Source organism: Leopardus geoffroyi, chromosome D4, assembly GCF_018350155.1.
Source record: "Leopardus geoffroyi isolate Oge1 chromosome D4, O.geoffroyi_Oge1_pat1.0, whole genome shotgun sequence".
Classification (NCBI taxonomy): Eukaryota; Metazoa; Chordata; class Mammalia; order Carnivora; family Felidae; genus Leopardus; species Leopardus geoffroyi.
In genome coordinates this window covers 4,674,424-4,692,777 of record NC_059342.1, presented here as the reverse complement: position 1 = coordinate 4,692,777, position 18,354 = coordinate 4,674,424, and the positions used below count along the sequence as shown (strand labels likewise).

At 52.1% G+C, this 18,354-nt stretch overlaps 1 protein-coding gene across 6 annotated transcripts in view; it reads left to right on the top strand.

Annotated features, from left to right (window-relative positions):
- The window catches only part of ROR2 (receptor tyrosine kinase like orphan receptor 2), a 198,388-nt gene that overhangs the window by 143,486 nt on the left and 36,548 nt on the right, over positions 1–18,354 (top strand). For 5 of the 6 annotated variants that reach the window (XR_006710413.1, XM_045469810.1, XM_045469806.1 and 2 more), the window contains exon 2: positions 8,211–8,288. The exons of the other annotated variant lie outside the window; for it this stretch is intronic. Coding sequence is in view for 4 of the 5 variants with exons in the window: in XM_045469810.1 (XP_045325766.1) it covers positions 8,211–8,288 (78 nt within the window). In the remaining variant the exon portion in view is untranslated. The remainder of the gene's footprint in view (positions 1–8,210; positions 8,289–18,354) is intronic. 6 annotated transcript variants of the gene reach the window in all.

Sequence of the window (18,354 nt, the reverse complement as noted above, 5' to 3'; positions counted from 1 at the left end):
GTTGAAAAAAAATTTTTTTTTAAAATCATCACTGTCACCACCTGGATTGTAGCAGACATTGACCCCCATATTGTTGCTTATTTCCATGAACTTGAGGCGATCGCATGTCCCACTTTCAAAAGAACAATTGGATGATGCCTCTGGGGACGAGAGCAGCATCTGGCCACACAGGCCAGACGTAGATTCTTGGTTGACGCAGGCCTCTTCCGACCCTCAGACCCCGTTGTCTCCAATCCCGCTCACGCCAGCCTATGGGTCTCGCAGGCCTGGGTCCCAGGGCTGCAGCGCTTGTGGCCGAGGCCTTTAAATCCCTTCCTTAAACAGTTAGAAGGTCACTTCCCCTGTTTCTGTGGGTTACTGCACAACTGGATTCTTTTCCCAGTAAGGGTTGTTTTATTTGTTTGTTTGTTTTAAGGTATCTTTCCTTCTTTTTACCTTTAATGAAATCTAGGGATTCGAGGTAAGAAACGACTCCTCGTGTGCAGGGGGACAACCGACATTCAAGACTCGTCCGTGAAACCCAATGGCAACAGGGCACATACCCAGCATGTCTGTTGGCTCCTTTTCTGCGGGGGGGCTCTAGGTATTGGGGCAGACAGAAGACCCCAATTCAGCCTTCCGAGCGGCCCCTCCCCCTCGGCCAGATCCTCACTGGACCCTGACAGCGGGGCCTCTGTTGGGGGTCCGGGGGACCCACCGGGGACCCAGGGTGGAAAAGCCCTCACTTCAGGGGGTGCCGGGGCGGCAGCTGGGTCTGGGCTCCCACTCACCTGCGGCCTTGACGGGGTTTTTTTTGCCGCAGAAGTGGAATCAAAGCGGAGTGTAAGTTGGTGAGGGACCCTGGTGACTCCGTTTCAGGTTGGTGGGCTTTACTCTGTGTTTCCAAAGCAGGGTTAGGCCAGCCCTTGAGGGAGAACACCACCAACGTTTACTCAACCCCGAGGTAGCAATAGTGAGAATAAAGACGGCCAGCGATTAGGCACCCTGACCGCTGTGCGCTTTTCTGGCTGGAGACACACAGCGTGCGACGTCTTAACCAGTGTGTTCCCAGAGACGTGGAATCTTCTTACTGTTGGACGTACCTTCTCCGGCCGAACGCCCAGGCTAACGGGCGCACCTTTTAGGACCATAAACCGCGCTCCCTCTCGGTTGTTAGTTTCTTTCCCTCCATTCTTGCTTTTCCAGCATCACGGATGGCTTTGGTTGCACGTGTTGCTCAGCTGAGGGGTTGCCCTGGGTGCATGGCCAACGTTGCCCGTCGAAAACGGGTGTGCTGAGTTTTCATCGTAAGATCCGGGCCTGTCCTTCCAGAGGCTCCTGTTCTGCTACAGATATCCCAGAGACTACATCTAATTCAATCACAGCACGTGTACCGATTCAGATCAACAGGTAGGGAGTAAGGATGAAAACAGTGTGAATAACAAAACACTTTTTAAGAGACGCAAATCGCAAACAAAATAGCACCAAGGACCCAAATCCGAGGGCGTGGGTTGAACTTCATTAGTAAATTCTTGCTTCGTAGCGTCTCTGCTGCTAATGAGAAAGCTGGGGTTTTAATAGGACAGAAAGAGCCTGGAAATCAGCACAGACCCATTTGCTGCTTTGCAGACGTAAACGTCTCTTACGGACGCCCTAAATCAGGACGTCACGCTGGAGGCCCGTGTTGAGAGAAGGTCTGTGGAGGATTCTGTGTGTGTGTGACTGGTGCCTGGTTCCTAATCGCTCTGCATTTTCCCACGTGTGGGCAGCGTGTGTGCCATGAAATATCAGCATCAAATCTTTTCATCAGGCCATTCTGACGCCGGTCAGTTCAGCCCTGAATGTGCGGGACACTGATCAGTGCTGCCCAGAATATGCCCTAAGTTCCTGAGTAACAGCTGACGTCACCACGCCTGATGAATAACGTAGGATTCAGGTCCGAACCTAACTCACTTAACTTCTGAGTAGTCACTGGCCTGCTGTGGACTCTTTGAACACCTGACACTGAATCTACCGTTCATGCCTGGCTTTGGGGCCGTATCCAGTGATCCAGAATGCGAGGTGTTTGGAGATAGGATCTTTCCTACAGCCCTTCTCTACCCGTGAGCCTTGGTTGTGGGCTTAAGCCATGTGATGGGATGTGTAAGTGTTTTTGAGTAAGCTCTTCGGTGAGGACAGTTTTAGATTTGTAGAAAGGATGTGAAGGTCGTATCGAGTTCCTCTGCACCATGCACCTGTTTCCTCTAATGTTAAATCTGACACGTTAGTGTGGGACATTTGTCACAGCAAATGTGCCTCGATTGACTGATTCTTTTGGAAAAAAATGTTTATTTATTTATTTTAAAAGAGAGAGAGGGCATGTGGTGGGGGGAGGGAAAGAGAGAGGGAGAGATTTTTTTTTTTAATTTTTGAGAGAGAGAGAGAGACAGAGAGAGAGAGAGCATGAGCGGGGGAAGGGCAGAGAAAGGTGGGGACAGAGAATCCGAAGCAGGCTCCACGCTGTCAGCCTGGAGCCGGACATGGGGCTCGATCCCACGAACTTCGAGATCACAACCTGAGCTTAAATCAAGAGTCGGACACCCAGCCGATTGAGCCACCCGGGTGCCCCGGCCACTCACTATTCTTAACCAAAATCCATATCGTTCCTCTTCGCTTAGACTTTACCTAATGTATTTTTTTCTGTTCCAGAATCCCATGTTCCAGAAGGGTTATTATCACGTTGTGTTCAGCCTTTGCTTCTAGGCATTAAAGTATAATTTTGACTATAGTTTTGACTAAAGTATAATTTTGACTATAATAGTTTGACTATCAAACTATACAATTAATGTGTCTTTGCACTAAAGCAGCCACATTTCAATTGGTTTCAAATTAAATGTTCTCTCTTCTTCAAACATCAAACAAACAATTAAGGAGCTAATAAACCCCTTACTTGATTGAGGCCATCGATGGTTTGTGTTCCGGTGGCCTTACGTGTCTCCCTGCGTGGCTTTTCACAGTGAAAGTCCCCCACGTCTGGTGCAGGAGAGTTAGAGCATCAGAAATTCCACGCCCTTGATGGACACGTGTGGCCTTCATAGCACGCCCTGTAGCCTTCTACCAAAATGAAAGACATGTGATTTGCTCCATTTCAGAAGAGGATTAAGTCCCGAGGCGTTGGGGCAGCCGGGGCTCCTCCCTTAGGTTGTTCCCTGTTCGGGTCTCCTCGTCTGTCGGATGGCCAGCGGAGGCGAGGGCAGCAGCACCAGGCAAGCCCGAAGCGGGACTTTGTGTGAGGAGGTGCTGGGCAGACCATCAGGGAGATGTCACGGGGCTCACACTGCCGGGGACTGTCACCGGCCAGCTGGGCTGGCAGGGATCACCAAGGCAGTGTGCGGGGTTAGGAAGGTGGGTGCAGGTCGGTTGCAGGAGAACCCGCTAGTCAGGGCGCAAGCAGGAGAGACCAGCTCCAGTGCTGGCGGTGCTGAACCCCGACTTGGTCCCCTGTGTCCAGAGCCCCGGAGCCCCGCCTTTCCCGTGGCAGCGTGTGGACATGTGCTGGTGTCCTGGCAGGTGACTTTCAGACCCGTCTTGGCGTCCATAATCCCGGTGACTCCAGCCTCCTGTCCTGTACTCACCTCGGGTCTTGTGTGCACGTTCACGCATAATATCAAAAAGCAAAAAGAGTCATACAATTGGTGTTTGTTCAAAAGGCCACATGTTGTGTGATTTCATTTATATAACATGCCCAAAACATAAAGCCCTAGAGACAGAGAGCAGACTGGTGGTTGCAGGGCCTGGGGGAGGTGGGAATGGGGAGGGCTGCCGATGAGAACAAGATTTCTCTTGGGGGCGATGGAATATTCTGGAATTACATAGTGGAGACAGTTGCACAATCTTGTGCATATCCCCAAACCAGCTGGAGCTAGAAAGTAGACTTTATTTTTAGTTTTTTTGAGATTTTTTTTAGATACTTTTTAAAGTTTATTTTGGAGAGAGAGAGAGAGAGAAAATGTGCAGGGGAGGGCAGAGAGGGAGGCAGACAGGATCTCTGTGCTGACAGCGCAGAGCTTGATGTGAGGCTTGAACTCACAAACTGTGAGATCATGACCTGAGCAGAAACCAAAAGCCTGGCACTGAACCCAGGCGCCCGTGGGCTGTAGACTTTAAAGTGGCAAATTTTGTGGTATGTGAATTACATCGATTAATAATCCGATGCTTTTTCATCGTAGAGGTGTTTAAAAATAAAATAAAAGAAGAAATTTTAAATTACCTTTATAATTCTGGCTATGCAACAGTGACATTTGGATGTGTGTGTGTGTGTGTGTGTGTGTGGTAGTTTTTGCAATTGTTTTGTTGGTTTTGGCCTGTGTTTTGTGTTTTTCCTCTGGGGTGTTTCCAACCCTTTGGGGGGCCGGGAGAGATTCTGTTGGCATCTGCTGAAATGCTGGACCCACTGGTCTCCTTTCCCCGAGTTCATATTTGCACCTGTTCCATTTGGCTTTTAAATTTTCGGACGTGCAGCATCTTGAGTGAGGACGACCATTCTGTGTCCGACTTCATGCTCTGTAGGAGAATGACAGTTTCTAATATCAGGCTATCAGTGGGGTCCTCCTTTCTCAGGAAGCAACAACGGGGCCCCGTTCTGTGGAAACTTAGGGTGTCAGCTCTAAGGACCACGGTAATGGGCCATATTCTGCCTTTATTCACATATGTGACCCTTGCTGTTATTTTTTATTTAAAACACTTTTTTAAATGTTTATTTTTGAGAGACACACAGAGTGTGAGCGGGGGAAGGGTAGAGAGAGAGGGAGACACAGAATCCGAAGCACGCTCCGGGCTCCGAGCTGTCGGCACAGAGCCCCACGCGGGGCTCGAACTCACTCACCGCGAGATCATGACCCAAACCGAAGTCGGATGCTTAGCCGACTGAGCCACCCAGGCGCCCCTACTAAATTATTTTTTAAGGCAAAGCTTGAGGCCGAAAGAGATGAAAAGTCAAGTCGCAGCCTCCGTGCTGACCATCACAACCTGCTCAAACAGAGTCTTAGCATTTGTGCAGTGAACAGCGACTTTGCAGGTCTGGGTGGGTGGGTGGGTGAGGTTGACCCGAGAGTCAGCAGAAGCATCGGGGCCGCCTCCGGCTCCTTCGCACGGGACACCGTGACTCAGACGCGCCGGGAAACCTTGTGCCACAAAACGGGAAGCTACCTTGGAAGAGCTGGGAATCTGTTCCGCGGTAGAATTGGGCTAATAGTGCTTATTTTTCTTCAGGGTGTATATTTATTTGACTGTTTCACACCATTTGTCAATTTCTAAGCAGTTAATAATTTTTATGCCTCTTTCAGATGTGTGTATATAGTACAAGTGTGTTTGATTTCCTGTGGTCTCTCTGCATTTACACAGCGCTGAGTGATGGCATGTATAACATGCCAATTGAAAATTTCCAACCCAACTCAAGTTTAATTCTTTAGCACACATCCGTGGACTGCCTTGCCCGGTTTCTGCCTGTGTCTGTGCTGCCGGGGCCCCGGATTCTGTCTAGGTTCTAATGCTGGGATGGCCTAACCGCTGTTTACAGTCCCCTGGGGAACATTGAGCGATACGGGGAATTGGAGAATAAGGACGCGTGATCGATGGGAAGCCGGCATGGAGCGTGGCGTCTGTTGTGTGGTTGAGTTTGGACTAGAAGCGATAGAAAGAGGGGACCTTCCTTAACTGGGTGTGAGAAGCCCCGGCCCGGGCAGAAACACCCTCCCGCTGGCCACATGGGTGCTGCGGCTCAACGCCAAGGGCGCTGAAGGCTGATGTGTTCCCTGGCGCATCCTGGGGTTTCGGACCTGGCGGTGCAGACAGGTTTAGCTTAGAGACGCCGGTGCCCTCATGAATCAGCTGGCCAGTCGGTGTTTATTCAGCGAAAGAATTTGAAGACTCTTGCGTGAAAACCGCTCTGTCTGAAAACCGCTTGCACCCTGTTCGCAGGCCCCAGCTTCCTCGAGCAAGGCTTCTCATCGCAAGAGCGGCCTCGAGTGTCTGGGTGCTTTGTTGGTTCCTGTGTCTCGTGTAAGAGAGGCAAGCGGGGTGGCCCCGTTTGTAACTGAGTTATAAACCGTCTTCCGGAGACTTTCAAGGAAATTGTAATAAATGCACATAACCTAAAAGTTTGCCGTGTTAGCCATTTTTTTAATAGGAAACTTATTGTCAAATTGGTTTCCATACAGCACCCAGGGCTCCTCCCAACAGGTGCCCTCCTCATGCCCATCACCCACTTTCTGCCCCCCCCCCATCAACCCTCAGTTTATTCTCAGATTTTTTTTTTTTAATTATTTTTTTTCAACGTTTATTTATTTTTTTGGGACAGAGAGAGGCAGAGCATGAACAGGGGAGGGGCAGAGAGAGAGGGAGACACAGAATCGGAAACAGGCTCCAGGCTCTGAGCCATCAGCCCAGAGCCCGACGCGGGGCTCGAACTCACGGACCGCGAGATCGTGACCTGGCTGAAGTCGGACGCTTAACCGACTGCGCCACCCAGGCGCCCCTATTCTCAGATTTTAAGAGTCTCTTAGGGTTTGGCTCCTTCCCTCTCTGTAACTTTTTTTCCCCCCTCCCCCTCCCCCCTGGTCTTCTGTTAAGTTTCTCAGGATCCACATAAGCGTGAAAACATCTGGTATCTGTCTTTCTCTGCCTGACTTATTTCACTTAGCATAACATCCTCCAGTTCATCCATGTTGCTAGAAAAGGCCAGATTGCATTCTTTCTCATTGCCGAGTAGTATTCCATTGTATTTATAAACCACATCTTCTTTATCCATTCATCAATTGATGGACATTTAGGCTCTTTCCATAATTTGGCTATCGTTGAAAGCACTGCTATAAACGTTGGGGTACAAGTGCCCCTGTGCATCAGCACTCCCGTATCCCTTGGCTGAATTCCTAGCAGTGCTATTGCTGGGTCATAGGGTAGATCTATTTTTAATTTTTTGAGGAACCTCCACACGTCTTAGCCATTTTTTTTTTAAATGTTTATTTATTTTTGAGAGAGAGACAGACAGAGTGTGAGCAGGGGAGGTGCAGAGAGAGAAGGAGACACAGAATCCGAAGCAGGCTCCAGGCTCCGAGCTGTCGGCACAGAGCCCGACGCGGGGCTTGAACTCATGGATCGTAAGATCATGACCTGAGCTGAAGTCGGACACTCAACCGACTGAGCCACCCAGGCGCCCCACGTCTTAGCCATTTTTAAGTACGGGGTTCAGTGGCGTTAACGGCACTCACATTATTGTACTCCTGCCATCACCACGCATCTCCAGAACCTGTCCCCATCAAACCACCAACTCCTGCCTCCCCCCCCCCCCCCGCCACCGCCCCCCTGTCTGCTTTCTGCCTATGAATTGGACACCTCTGGGGACCTCACTGGTCAGACACTGTTTGTCTTTCTGTGTCTGGCTCTTTCCCTCAGCATAATGTCCCCCAGGTTCATCCACGTGTAGCAGGGCAAGATTTCCTTCTAAGCCGCGTGACGTTCGGCACGTGTGTCCCATTCCATCCTAGGCTTTGATGTCACAGACCCAGATCCATCCGGATGTGTCGTCAGAGCCACCATTTCTACCCCACCCTCCCGGCCGGACTGGTGGGACCCAGGAACAGGGGCCCACGGCTCTGTGTGGTTTTCCGGGTTAGGCGGACCAGATCTGCTCCCGCGCTGGGTGGGGGTGAGCCTGGGAGTGGTTGCGCCTGCTGTGACCCCATCTCTACAGGGTGGGTTGCTAGAGCTGTAGGACGAGATACCTCTGTCCTCACAGCTGTAGGTAGGTCCGTCCTTAGCTGCTGGCTGCCAGTGGATCGGGGGAGGGGGCCCAGAAGGGGAATGCCCTGCCTGAAACACCCCGGTTCCGAATTTATTCACAATCTCCAGGGCCTGCCTCCAGAGGGCCACCTGCAGACTCTGGCGACCGAGGTGTTCTCTTTCGCCAGCCCGTGTTCGAATCTCTGTCCCTCCCTGAATGGCGCTCAGGGCTTCGGTCACACGTGCGCTTCGTCTGTGTGTTGTATCACCCTGGGGGTCAACGTGAAGAATCCCTTCTGCTGCAATGCCAGATCAGAGCCTTCCAGAAGCTCCCACAGCGCCTTGTCCTCCTAGGTTTTCTGTACACAGTGGATGGTTTTTGCTAGAATACTGCTGTTCTTGCACGAGAAGCAGAGTACAGGGCGTGCAGTAAACCTCACGGATGTGTGTGCTGTGCTCTTTCTTTCGTCCAGGGGAAATGGATGTTCCGGACCCGAATGACCCTCTGGGAGAGCTGGATGGACAGGACGGCCCTATTCCAACTCTGAAAGGTAAAGAGTGAGGAGCTCTTGGAAGCAGGTGTTCGGAAGCATTCTCGGGGGCCCGCGTGGAGAAGCGTGGGGTGCCTTCTGTACGGGGCGTGGCTGCTGGGATGGGTGGCGGGTGCCCGTGGCCCGGCGCTGCCCCATTGGTGGGTGTGGCGATGTGCCTGCCTCGGCAGCCGTGGGGGCATCGAGGGCTGGTCCGAGCCGGTCGGAAGGTGGCGGCTGGCAGGTGGCGGGCAGATGGTCGCGGGAGGGGGGGAAGGGGCCTTGTGGGGAGCCCCGTGGGGCTGAGCAGATCCTTAGGAGCCGCACTCTTGGCTGGGCCGCTGTCACCTGCTGACGGGTGGCGGTCTCCTGGGGTCCTCCCTGAAATCGTCCGGAGCCGGTGGGCGTCCCGCCTGAGCGGGTGGCTCACGGAGGAGCCGGTGGTCTGTCTCGTGCCTCAGCCTCCCCCACAGGTCACCGTCTGACTCGCTGCTCCTGCGGTGCACTCTGCAGGCATCTTGGGTTGGTAGCGTGAGTGGATGGGACACATTTCTTCCGATACAGCCCGATTCCTCGGGGAGGTGGCCTCCCTCCCGCTCAGCCCTTTGTCACCCTGTCGCCTTGATCGCCATCCCAGCCCAGCTGCTGTAAGGAAGCACCACGTGCGGGCGGCGTCATCCGCAGGAATGCACTCCCCAGCGTCCTGGCGGCTGGGGGGCGAGGGTGAGAGTGCCAGCAGGCCAGTTTGGGTGAGGCCTCCCTTCCTGGCTTGCAGACGGCGCCCTCTCTGGCCTCACGTGGCGGAGAGAGCACTCCGGCTCCTCTTCCCCTTAGGGCACCGACCCCCTCGTGGGGACCCCTCGAGACCTCATCTAACCTAACCCCTCCCGAAGGCCCACCTTCAAACGCTGTCGCGCTGGGCGCCGAGCTTCGACGTGTGCATTTCGGGGGAGACGCAATTCAATGCCCGACGATTGCCTGTTAAAGCGACCGCTCTGGGCGCCCGGGTGGCTCAGTCTGCTGAGCATCTGGCTTTCGGTTTTTGGCTCAGGTCATGATCTCCAGGTGGATGGGATTGAGCTCCGCGTCGGGCTCTGTGCTGACGGCACACAGCCTGCTTGGGGTTCTCTCTCTCTCTCTCTCTCTCTCTGTGCCCCTCCCCTGCTCACAGTGGCTCTCTCTCTCCCGTAAAATAAAATGAGTAAACTTTAAAAAAAAATGGGAATGCTAAAAAAAAAATCCTCTCTACTTCTGCCTGATTTCTTCCTAATTATTCAAAGACCAGGAATCCATAATCATTTCTTAGCCCGCTGTGTGTTGAGGGTCCTGCGTCCCCTCAGGAAGGTCGCCCCTCCGCGTGTCCGCAGCTGGGTCTCCTGGGCATTGAGCAGCCAGGACCCAAGTCTGCTGGCCTCAGTCTAAGGGCTGGCTTGTCCCCGTAGGTCCCGAGAGATTTCCCGGGGTCCTGCGGGGTGCTGAGCTCCCTCCGTGTCCCAGAATGCTCACCAGTGTGTGCTGTTTGCTTACAGGCCAGTCATTTCAGTCAAGGGCGTGTGGAGTCGTGACTGCCCTTGGTGGGGCCTGGTGTGTGGACCTCGATGGGACCTCACAGGGACACGGGCTGCTTGCAGGGGTCAGACCTCCAACAGGATAAGGATGTGTCCCCAGGGGGCAAGGCCTGTGCTCTGGATGCTGGGCCTGGTGAAACATTTCTCAGAAGGCTGACTTAGCCTGCAGTCCGGATGGTCCACACACATTCCCTGACTGTCTCTTTGTGCCCCTGCTGTGTGAAGCCCAGGTACATGCTGGTGACCCAAACAGCACGACACCATCCCGTGTGGTCTCTGTTTCATGACGTTTCCCCGTACTGGGGAGTCAGAATCCTGAATGCTCGACAGAGTAGCTGGAAGGAAGAGACAGGGCTGTGTTGATCTGGAAGGAAGGGAAGGGCGTCTTGGCATAGGACGAGATGTTACACTGAGATCCGAAGAGCTGACAAAGATGGGGGAGTCCTGATGCATGGCAGTGCCTGTGCAAAGGCCCTGAGGCAGCTGAGAGAAAGGGTTGGGTAGCTGAGGTCAGAAGGGTCAGGGGACTAAACCAACATGACCTAGTTCCAAGGCCATCAGCCATGCATGGGTCTTCAAATTTAAATCAATTAAAATTAAGTAAAATCAAGAATCCAGTTCCTTAGTTCTCAGAGCTACATTTTAAGTGGTCAGTGGCCATGTGCGCTAAAGGCCACCACGATGGACAGCACAGATCTAGAACATTCCATCACCACGGAAAGTTATATTGGGCAGCCCTGGGTAGAACATATACAGCTTTTTAGGTGGCAGGAGAATGTTCTGTTTTATTCTGAGCGCCGTCTTCCACTGTGCAAGGTTCTGGCCTGGGACACGGTGTAGCCTGATGGCTGTGCAAAGATTGCCTTGGTAGTCTGGAGGGTGATGGGGGGGAAATGGGAGGGGCGGTGGGAGGGAGGTGAGGGGCAGATAAGAGAGAGGTGAGGGGGCGGTGGGCGGGAGGTGGGGCTGGCTGGGGAGAAGTGGACAGCCACAGTCAGAGTCGAACTCTGACCTGCACTCCCCTCGTAGACTCCAGACTCCCCAGGGGGCAACGTGTTTACAGCAGACCTGTCCCCCACGTGCAGGGTGCGGGGTCTCCAGGGGCCAGAAGGGCCTGTCACAGCTGCAAGATGAAAGGTCCTTCGTTCGGGCCCGCCTGGATGCGAGACGCGTTTGCTGACCAAGGCTCGGAAGCGACCGTAGGCTGAACGTTCACAGAAACTTTTATTCGCATCCAGCCACAAGCTCCAAACATGAATAAGTCAGATCCTGTGCCTTGGGTGGGATTCCAGGCCCTCCTTCTTGGTCTGGGAGCAATTTCTCGAGCCCACAGCCACATGCTTTGTAAGGCCCTCTGCTTGGTTGGGATTCGACTGCCTCCTGACTGCTTTTGTTAACCCACATGTGATTGTGTGAAAACGGAGCGTGCTTTTGTGTCTGCAGTGCTGAGGCTTCTGGAAGCTTGCCTTGACTTCTCCAGGGCACAGAAACACCAGCCGCAGATGCTCACTGGCAAAGCGGGCGTGTGTGCACACGTGTGGGCCTGTGTGTGCACGCCGTGCCTGGGCCGTGGGAAAGAAGCAGGAGCTGGGCCCCTCTCCCCGTGGGGGCCGCCTGGGTGCTGCCACCTGCCCAGAGCAGCCGTGTGAGCCTGGTGTGGCTGGAGGACACCCCGGGATCGGATGCGGCCCCAGCATCCCGCTGTGGCCGGCGCACCCCCAGCTGTCGGGGGGACAGGAGGGCTCAGCGCACGGCACTCACCCAGGAAGCAGTGGCAGGAGGCCTATGCTGTTTGTTATTCTTCCCGGGTGTGACCATCCGCGCGTGCCTCAGTTCCAGACGTCCAGACCTCAGCAGCCCCTTGGGGACAGGATCCGAGCGAATGGCCCCAGCCAGTCATCGCAGCCCAATTCTCTGGTTCTGTAGTGCGATTTTCTTCCAAAAGGGGACTCACTCTACCCTTCCTTTCTGCTCCCCCGGCCTCCTCGTCACGCGCTCGTGACGGAAGGAATTGGCCTGGCCCTGCCACACTCGTTGTTCCGTGTGCTTTTTTTGCTGAACTCCAGGGAGTGTCACTATTTGGCCGCATGTGGCTTAAATCATACAAAAAAAAGTGTTGGTAGCCGAATGGACTCTATGAGCTCTTTCTTTTAATCCGGTTAGCATTTATGACGCCCCAGCATCTATAAAATCACCAGCAGGGGGAAGTGGCTGGCAGGCCAGTCCTCCGGTGAGAGAACCGCTTCGTCTCTTCCGAGCAAACCGGGACCTGGGAATTAGGCACACGTGTAGACAGCATTTGTGTTCGGATATACATTGCCATCTGCCAGTAGTCGGTTTTTAACAGATACATAGTTGGTGGTGGGTATCGACAGAGAAAGACCCCCAAGCGAAAAGCCTACGTAGGAGAGAAAACACAGAAGACGTGATTTACACCAGGAAAGTTCGCCTGAAGTTTTCGCATGCCAAACGGCCGTCAGGGTTCGGACGGAAGCCGGCCTAGGACTCCTGGGTGACGGTGCTGGGCTAACCCAGGAGTGGATATATACCAGGATCTTAGATTCCTTGCCGTGTGAGACACACTACTTCTTACTGGCGAGGTCACTAGCATTTTTGTCATTGTCCCTGTTATTGTCGTGACATTTACAAAAGCATACGTTTGCCCCAGAAACCCTTTGGTCTTGTGCTCCAAGGCTGTATTTGAAGTGGAGAGGTAACACGTCTGGGGGTTTGTCAAATCAGTACTTTGGAATGTGTGTGGGAAGCGGATAATTTCTGAGGGCCCAGGAGGAGAATTCCAAGCTCTCCCCGCTTGAGGATACGTTGCAGTTGTAGGTGATCTCAAGGGCATCCTAAATCACAGGGCAGGAGTCCAGGCTGCCCCCTGCTCTTTGCAGGTGCTGCGCTCCGGTGCCGACCCGAAGTCTCCCGGGACAGAGGGAACAGAACAATCAGCAGAGCTCGCAGATCACGGTGTTGGCCTGGCCCTGAGCCCTGTTGTCTCTGTCTCCTGAGCTTTCGGCTCCTGAGTCCTGTAGGGCATGTGGATTGATTAGTGTATGCGTTGGGTACGTTTCTGGAACTTCTGGTGTATGTATGTGTGTGTGTGTGTGTGTGTGTTCGTGTTCATGCCCCTGACCCTTTGTGAGTCCGTGGGTGTCGCCCGGTGCAGATGTAGGCTTGTGGGGCCAGCTCCTTCCTTCCTCAGTCCCTCTACCCTTCTGCAGTAGCTTCCGAGGGCTGTCCTACCAAAGGATCACAGGCTAGGTGTCTCAAATGACAGAAACCGGCTCCCAGTTCCGGAGTCAGATGTCCCAAATCAGGGTGTCTATAGGGGCAGGGGGTGGGGTGGGGTTGTTCCTTTGGGGTCTCTGAAGGAGAGAGTGTCCCGGGCTTCTCTCCCAGCCGCTGGTGGCGCCCGGCAGCCCGCGGACTTCCTAGGCTTGTGGCCGCGTCTCTCCCATCCCTGCCTCTTGTCGTGTGGTCTTCTCTGCGCATCCGTGTCCACATGTCCCTCTTCTGATAAGGACAAGAGCCATTGGACTAGGGCCCACCCATGTGATCCCCTCTTAACCTGATTGCATCGGCAGTGACCCTATTTCCAAATAAGGGCACAGTCACAGGTTCCAACCCGTGTCGTTGGGGCCACCGTTCACCCTCCTCCAAATGTGCAGAAACGCTCACATCCTTTTCTGCATTTCTCAGGCCCTTCGGGTTCCTTTGCTCCTGTTTCCCGTGTTCTCTGACTCCCACCTTTGCCCATCTCACCACCCCCCATCCTGTCCCTGTGGCTCCTCTGCTTAGCCATCCTCCCTCCCCCCCCCCCCACCCCAACCTGCAGCTGGCGCTGTGCAGACTGCTAGACAGCTCAGCGGGAGCGTCTGAGCGGAGTGACCCCTCGCCCCTGCCCCCGGCTGATTTATGGAGCTGTAAATACTTCCCCCGAGAAGAGCGGCTTTATGTCATCCGTATGCTCCTCAGGGTCCCCTCCTCACCTGCCCTGCCAGGCAGCTTGTCTGTTGTATTTCCCACCAGTCAAAGCCCTGTGACCTTGTGACCCCTGGTGCATAAGGCTTTCCTTATCTCCTTCCCAGACCAGTCAGCGTGGCCTGGTAAACAGGCCGCTTCTCAAACACCTAAGTAATTTGACCGAGTGGGAAAACGTGGGGACGGTCAGTTGGGAGAAAAAGGCCATCCATCACTGATCCGACTGTGAGGTGGGAGTGCTGGCCCATAGTAACGGGCTCTCCTGTTACCTCTGCCCTTGGCGTGTCGTTCCTGCTTGGACTCGGGTCCGGTGTCCGGAGTTAGGGGTGAGCAGAGAGCTGGCCCCGGGAACAGGGGCGCGGAATCCATTAGCATCGTTGTTAAAGTTCCCCTGCTGTGCAGAGGGGAAACCCTCTTGGATAATTAGAAGGGAAGACTTCTGTTCTGCCTCTAACACTGTGGGGTGCTGACTGATCCAAGTTAGCCAGATTCTCAGTCGCCGGGGTCTGGCCCCTCCTGGCCTGTTCTGTCGTGTCCAGAGTGGTTTGGAATGGTCCTAAAAGGAAGCCTTGTGAGCTGGAGGAAAGCTGAGCAAAGATTAGTACAAACCCCGTAGTTTGCACAAAAGGGAAGTGAAGCCAGGAGTTTAAATGGGAGCCTGTGAACTAACCCCAGGGGCCAACACAACACTGTGCTTCCTCTTCAGAGAACTTTCTTTCTGGCTTGGATCTTGGCCTCCAGAGCATTAATGATGGTTACGATGGTGGACCAAACTAACTTGCCCCCTCCCCCCCCTGCTTAAATTACATACAAGCGCTCAATAAAAGTTAGTAGAAGATGTAATTGCTTACGTGCACTTGCGAAGAGAGATGGAGACATGACCAGGAGCCAGGAATAGGGAGGAAGCTGAGTTGTGGCCGCCCTGGGCTGCCAGGGCACGAGCCGCTTGAGGTGGTCCTACTCTGTTTGCAGCCTCGGAGAATGTCCCCATGGTTTAGTTTATCTGAGACAAAGTGGTGGTTTGCAGGTGTCATGCACTTGTGATGCGGGCTCCCCAACACGTGTCCCCATGTGGCTATGGACACATCCGTGGGCTCCAGAGGAGAAGGAACACCCGTAAGGCGTGCACACACGTTGGCAAATGCTGGAGACAGGCAGAAGGCTTCTGCAGATGCCTCAAATCCTCCAAGCACTGAGGCTGGAGGAGTATCCCCAGACGCAAACGCGACACTGGAGAGAATAGCCAAGAGAGGGAAAATGCTGATTGCGATCATGTGAATCAATTCCTTAGCTTTACTGACAGCACTTGGAATTGGAGGTATGACATTTCCTTCCATCAGGAGAAATAAGAGGTTGAGACAGAAATCGAATTTGGCTTCAGGAAAGTGAAAGAATTTACATTTCTTGTGCCCTATGTAAGGCCTCTGAACGGTCATCAAGGCTCAGCCACAGCAGGAACCTTGGGTTTCAGCGTCAAACCAGGAAGGAACCTGTGGGGTCCAGGGAACTGAGTGACCATGGTAGGTAAGCGATTGGCAGCAGGCGAGGAGACCTAGGGGCTACAGTCCTCGCCTCAGCCCTGGCCCGAGGGGGCGAACACGGGAGGCGCTACCATGGAAAACAAGACGTGGACCCACCCCCCAGGAAACCCGGTTTACATGCTGGGAATGTCGTGGGGGGGAATCCCAGGCCCAAGAGTTAACGTGAAGACTTGGCATTGACTGTTGCAGGCACCTAGTCCCCAAGGGGTTCCCACAGAAAACCCACCCTATAGTGGAAAATTACAAGGCACACTCGGAGAGGCTTGGGAGGAGTGGTGAGCTAGTAAACAAGGAAGCCAGAAGGATTAAAAATAAAGGAAGAAAAGGCAGTGGTGGATTTGAAAACCAAAGAGGCTGTCTAGAAATAAAAAATTGTAGTCGGAGAAATGAGAAACTTAACGGGCAGATCAAGGAGCAAGAGGGTGCCCAGCTGGAGATTAAAAGGAGCTAGGGAATATCAAAGCAGTGAAACACACGGAGAAACTACATATGGGAGGAAATGTGGCATCTACGCAGAAGCAGATTTCAGAGGAGGAATAAAGGGAAATGGAGGAACGATATTTCACGAGGTATTGGTGGAGAATTTTACAGAATCGGCGGAATCGGGAATGGTACTGAGGCCCATTAAGTCTATATACAGATAAATTCACAGCTAGAGATACGTGGGAGTGGCAAAGATAGAGGGGAAACATGAAAAGCAGCCTAAGAGGGGAAACATCAGATTACGCACAAATGAACAAGAACCAGCCTGATTTCTGCAGTAAACTCAGAAGCCACAAGATGGCAGTGTAAGTGTCAGGCCAGAATTCCATACCCAGCTAAATTATTACTCAAGTGTGAAAGTCATGGGTAACTCTTAGACCAAGACCAAGGGTGTTTACAACCTCAGTCCTTTACCCAAAGACCAAGTACGATTCTCAGCTGAGCCCAGAGGAAGGGTGAAGTACAAGCCACATAAGCAAGGAAAAGCACTTGGTTAACAGGTCAGCAAGTCTAAATAAACTCTGAGAGTAAAAATCATAAATAATAATGACCGCTGGGCTTAGATATCCAGTATAACTGAACACTGGGAAGCAGTAACTCAAAACTGGTGGGTGGGCATGTGGTTACATCTCTGAGCATTTCATGGCACTTGTATTTGGTTGCATTTGGAGGAAACTTTGCCAAATTAGGTCTGCCTGTAAAAAATAGGTAAGTTAGCTGCCTACTACATGTTTTAGACAAGTAAAGGGGAAAAAGAAAATTTTTTAAAATCAATCAAGTAGAAAACAGGAAAGGCAGATTAAAATGAAAATGAAATGAGAAATAAAATACAAAACGGAAACATTCAAAATAAAACTTGCCAGTTAAAAAACTCATGGTTCATATGTAAACATTCATCAATTAACATGTTAAATTATATGCTGTTTACAGGATTCGTTTCTAAGGTATAATCATAAAAATCGTTTTAAAAATTAAAAATACAGGGGCGCCTGGGTGGCGCAGTCGGTTAAAGCGTCTGACTTCAGCCAGGTCACGATCTCGCGGTCCGTGAGTTCGAGCCCCGCGTCAGGCTCTGGGCTGACGGCTCGGAGCCTGGAGCCTGCTTCCGATTCTGTGTCTCCCTCTCTCTCTGCCCCTCCCCCGTTCATGCTCTGTCTCTCTCTGTCCCAAAAATAAATAAACGTTGGAAAGAAATTAAAAAAAAAAAAAATTAAAAATACAGTGCAGGACTATGTTAATCAAGAGTACCCTACATCAGGGGTGCCTGGGTGGCTCAGTCGGTTGAGCGTCCGACTCCGGCTCAGGTCGTGATCTCACGGTTGGTGAGTTTGAGCCCCGTGTCGGGCTCTGTGCTGACAGCTCAGAGCCTGGAGCCTGCTTCGGGTTCTGTGTCTCCCTCCTCGGCTTGCACTCTGTCTCTCTCGTCCTCAAAATAAATAATTAAAATTAAAAAAAAAAAAAAAGAGTACCCTACCTCAAAATCAGACAAAATGGGCTTTTAGACAAAAGCATTAGACAGTATATCAAGACTAGCTGATGCCATAAACCTGAAGTTTATTGCACCCAGTAACATAGTTCAATATGTAAACACACCTTCACAGAGTTACTAATAGCCATTTGACAAATACAGAGTCCGTGAACACACCTGTCATCGAAAGTAATAGATGAGCATATTAACACTTTGAAAAACTTAACAAGTTTAATCTAATGCACGTATGTAAATCCCTGCACTGAGCAGTTAGAGAAAACACATTCTTATTGGTAAAATGTGGAATGCTACTTTAGGTATTGAGTCCGTGCTAGGCCGTAAAGCAAATATCAGTGGTGTCAAAGAATCATCATCACGTAGACCGGGTTCTATGACAACAGTGTGGTAGGCACACTTTCAATAACTTGGAGCTAAAAGAAAATATTATAATGTAAGTTGGAAGATATGTGGGTCTGGCCGACCAACCGTATGGAGATTAAATAACTTATTAGATGGCTGAAGAAGAAGTGGAAGGGAATCTGCACACTGAATGCTTATATTAGAGATGGAAAAAGAAAGGGGCGTCTGGGTGGCTCAGTCGGTTGAGCGTCCGACTTCAGCTCAGGTCACGATCTCGCGGTCCGTGAGTTCGAGCCCCGCGTCGGGCTCTGGGCCGATGGCTCAGAGCCTGGAGCCTGTTTCCGATTCTGCGTCTCCCTCTCTCTCTGCCCCTCCCCCGTTCATGCTCTGTCTCTCTCTGTGTCAAAAATAAATAAATTAAAAAAAAATGGAAAAAGAAAATTTAAGAATGGCAGTAGTTAGAGCAACAGTGTAAAGGTTTGAACAGACAGCTGCAGAAGGAGAGGCCAGGGGCCAGTAACCTTTCCAAGAGACTCCAGCTCATGGTACATTCTTACTTTTTTTTTTTTTGAATGTGTATTTATGTTTGAGAGAAAAGGCAAACATATGCTATTCGGGGAGGAGCCGACAAATGGGGGGAGACAGAGGATCCAAAATGGGCTCTGCACTGACTGCAGAGA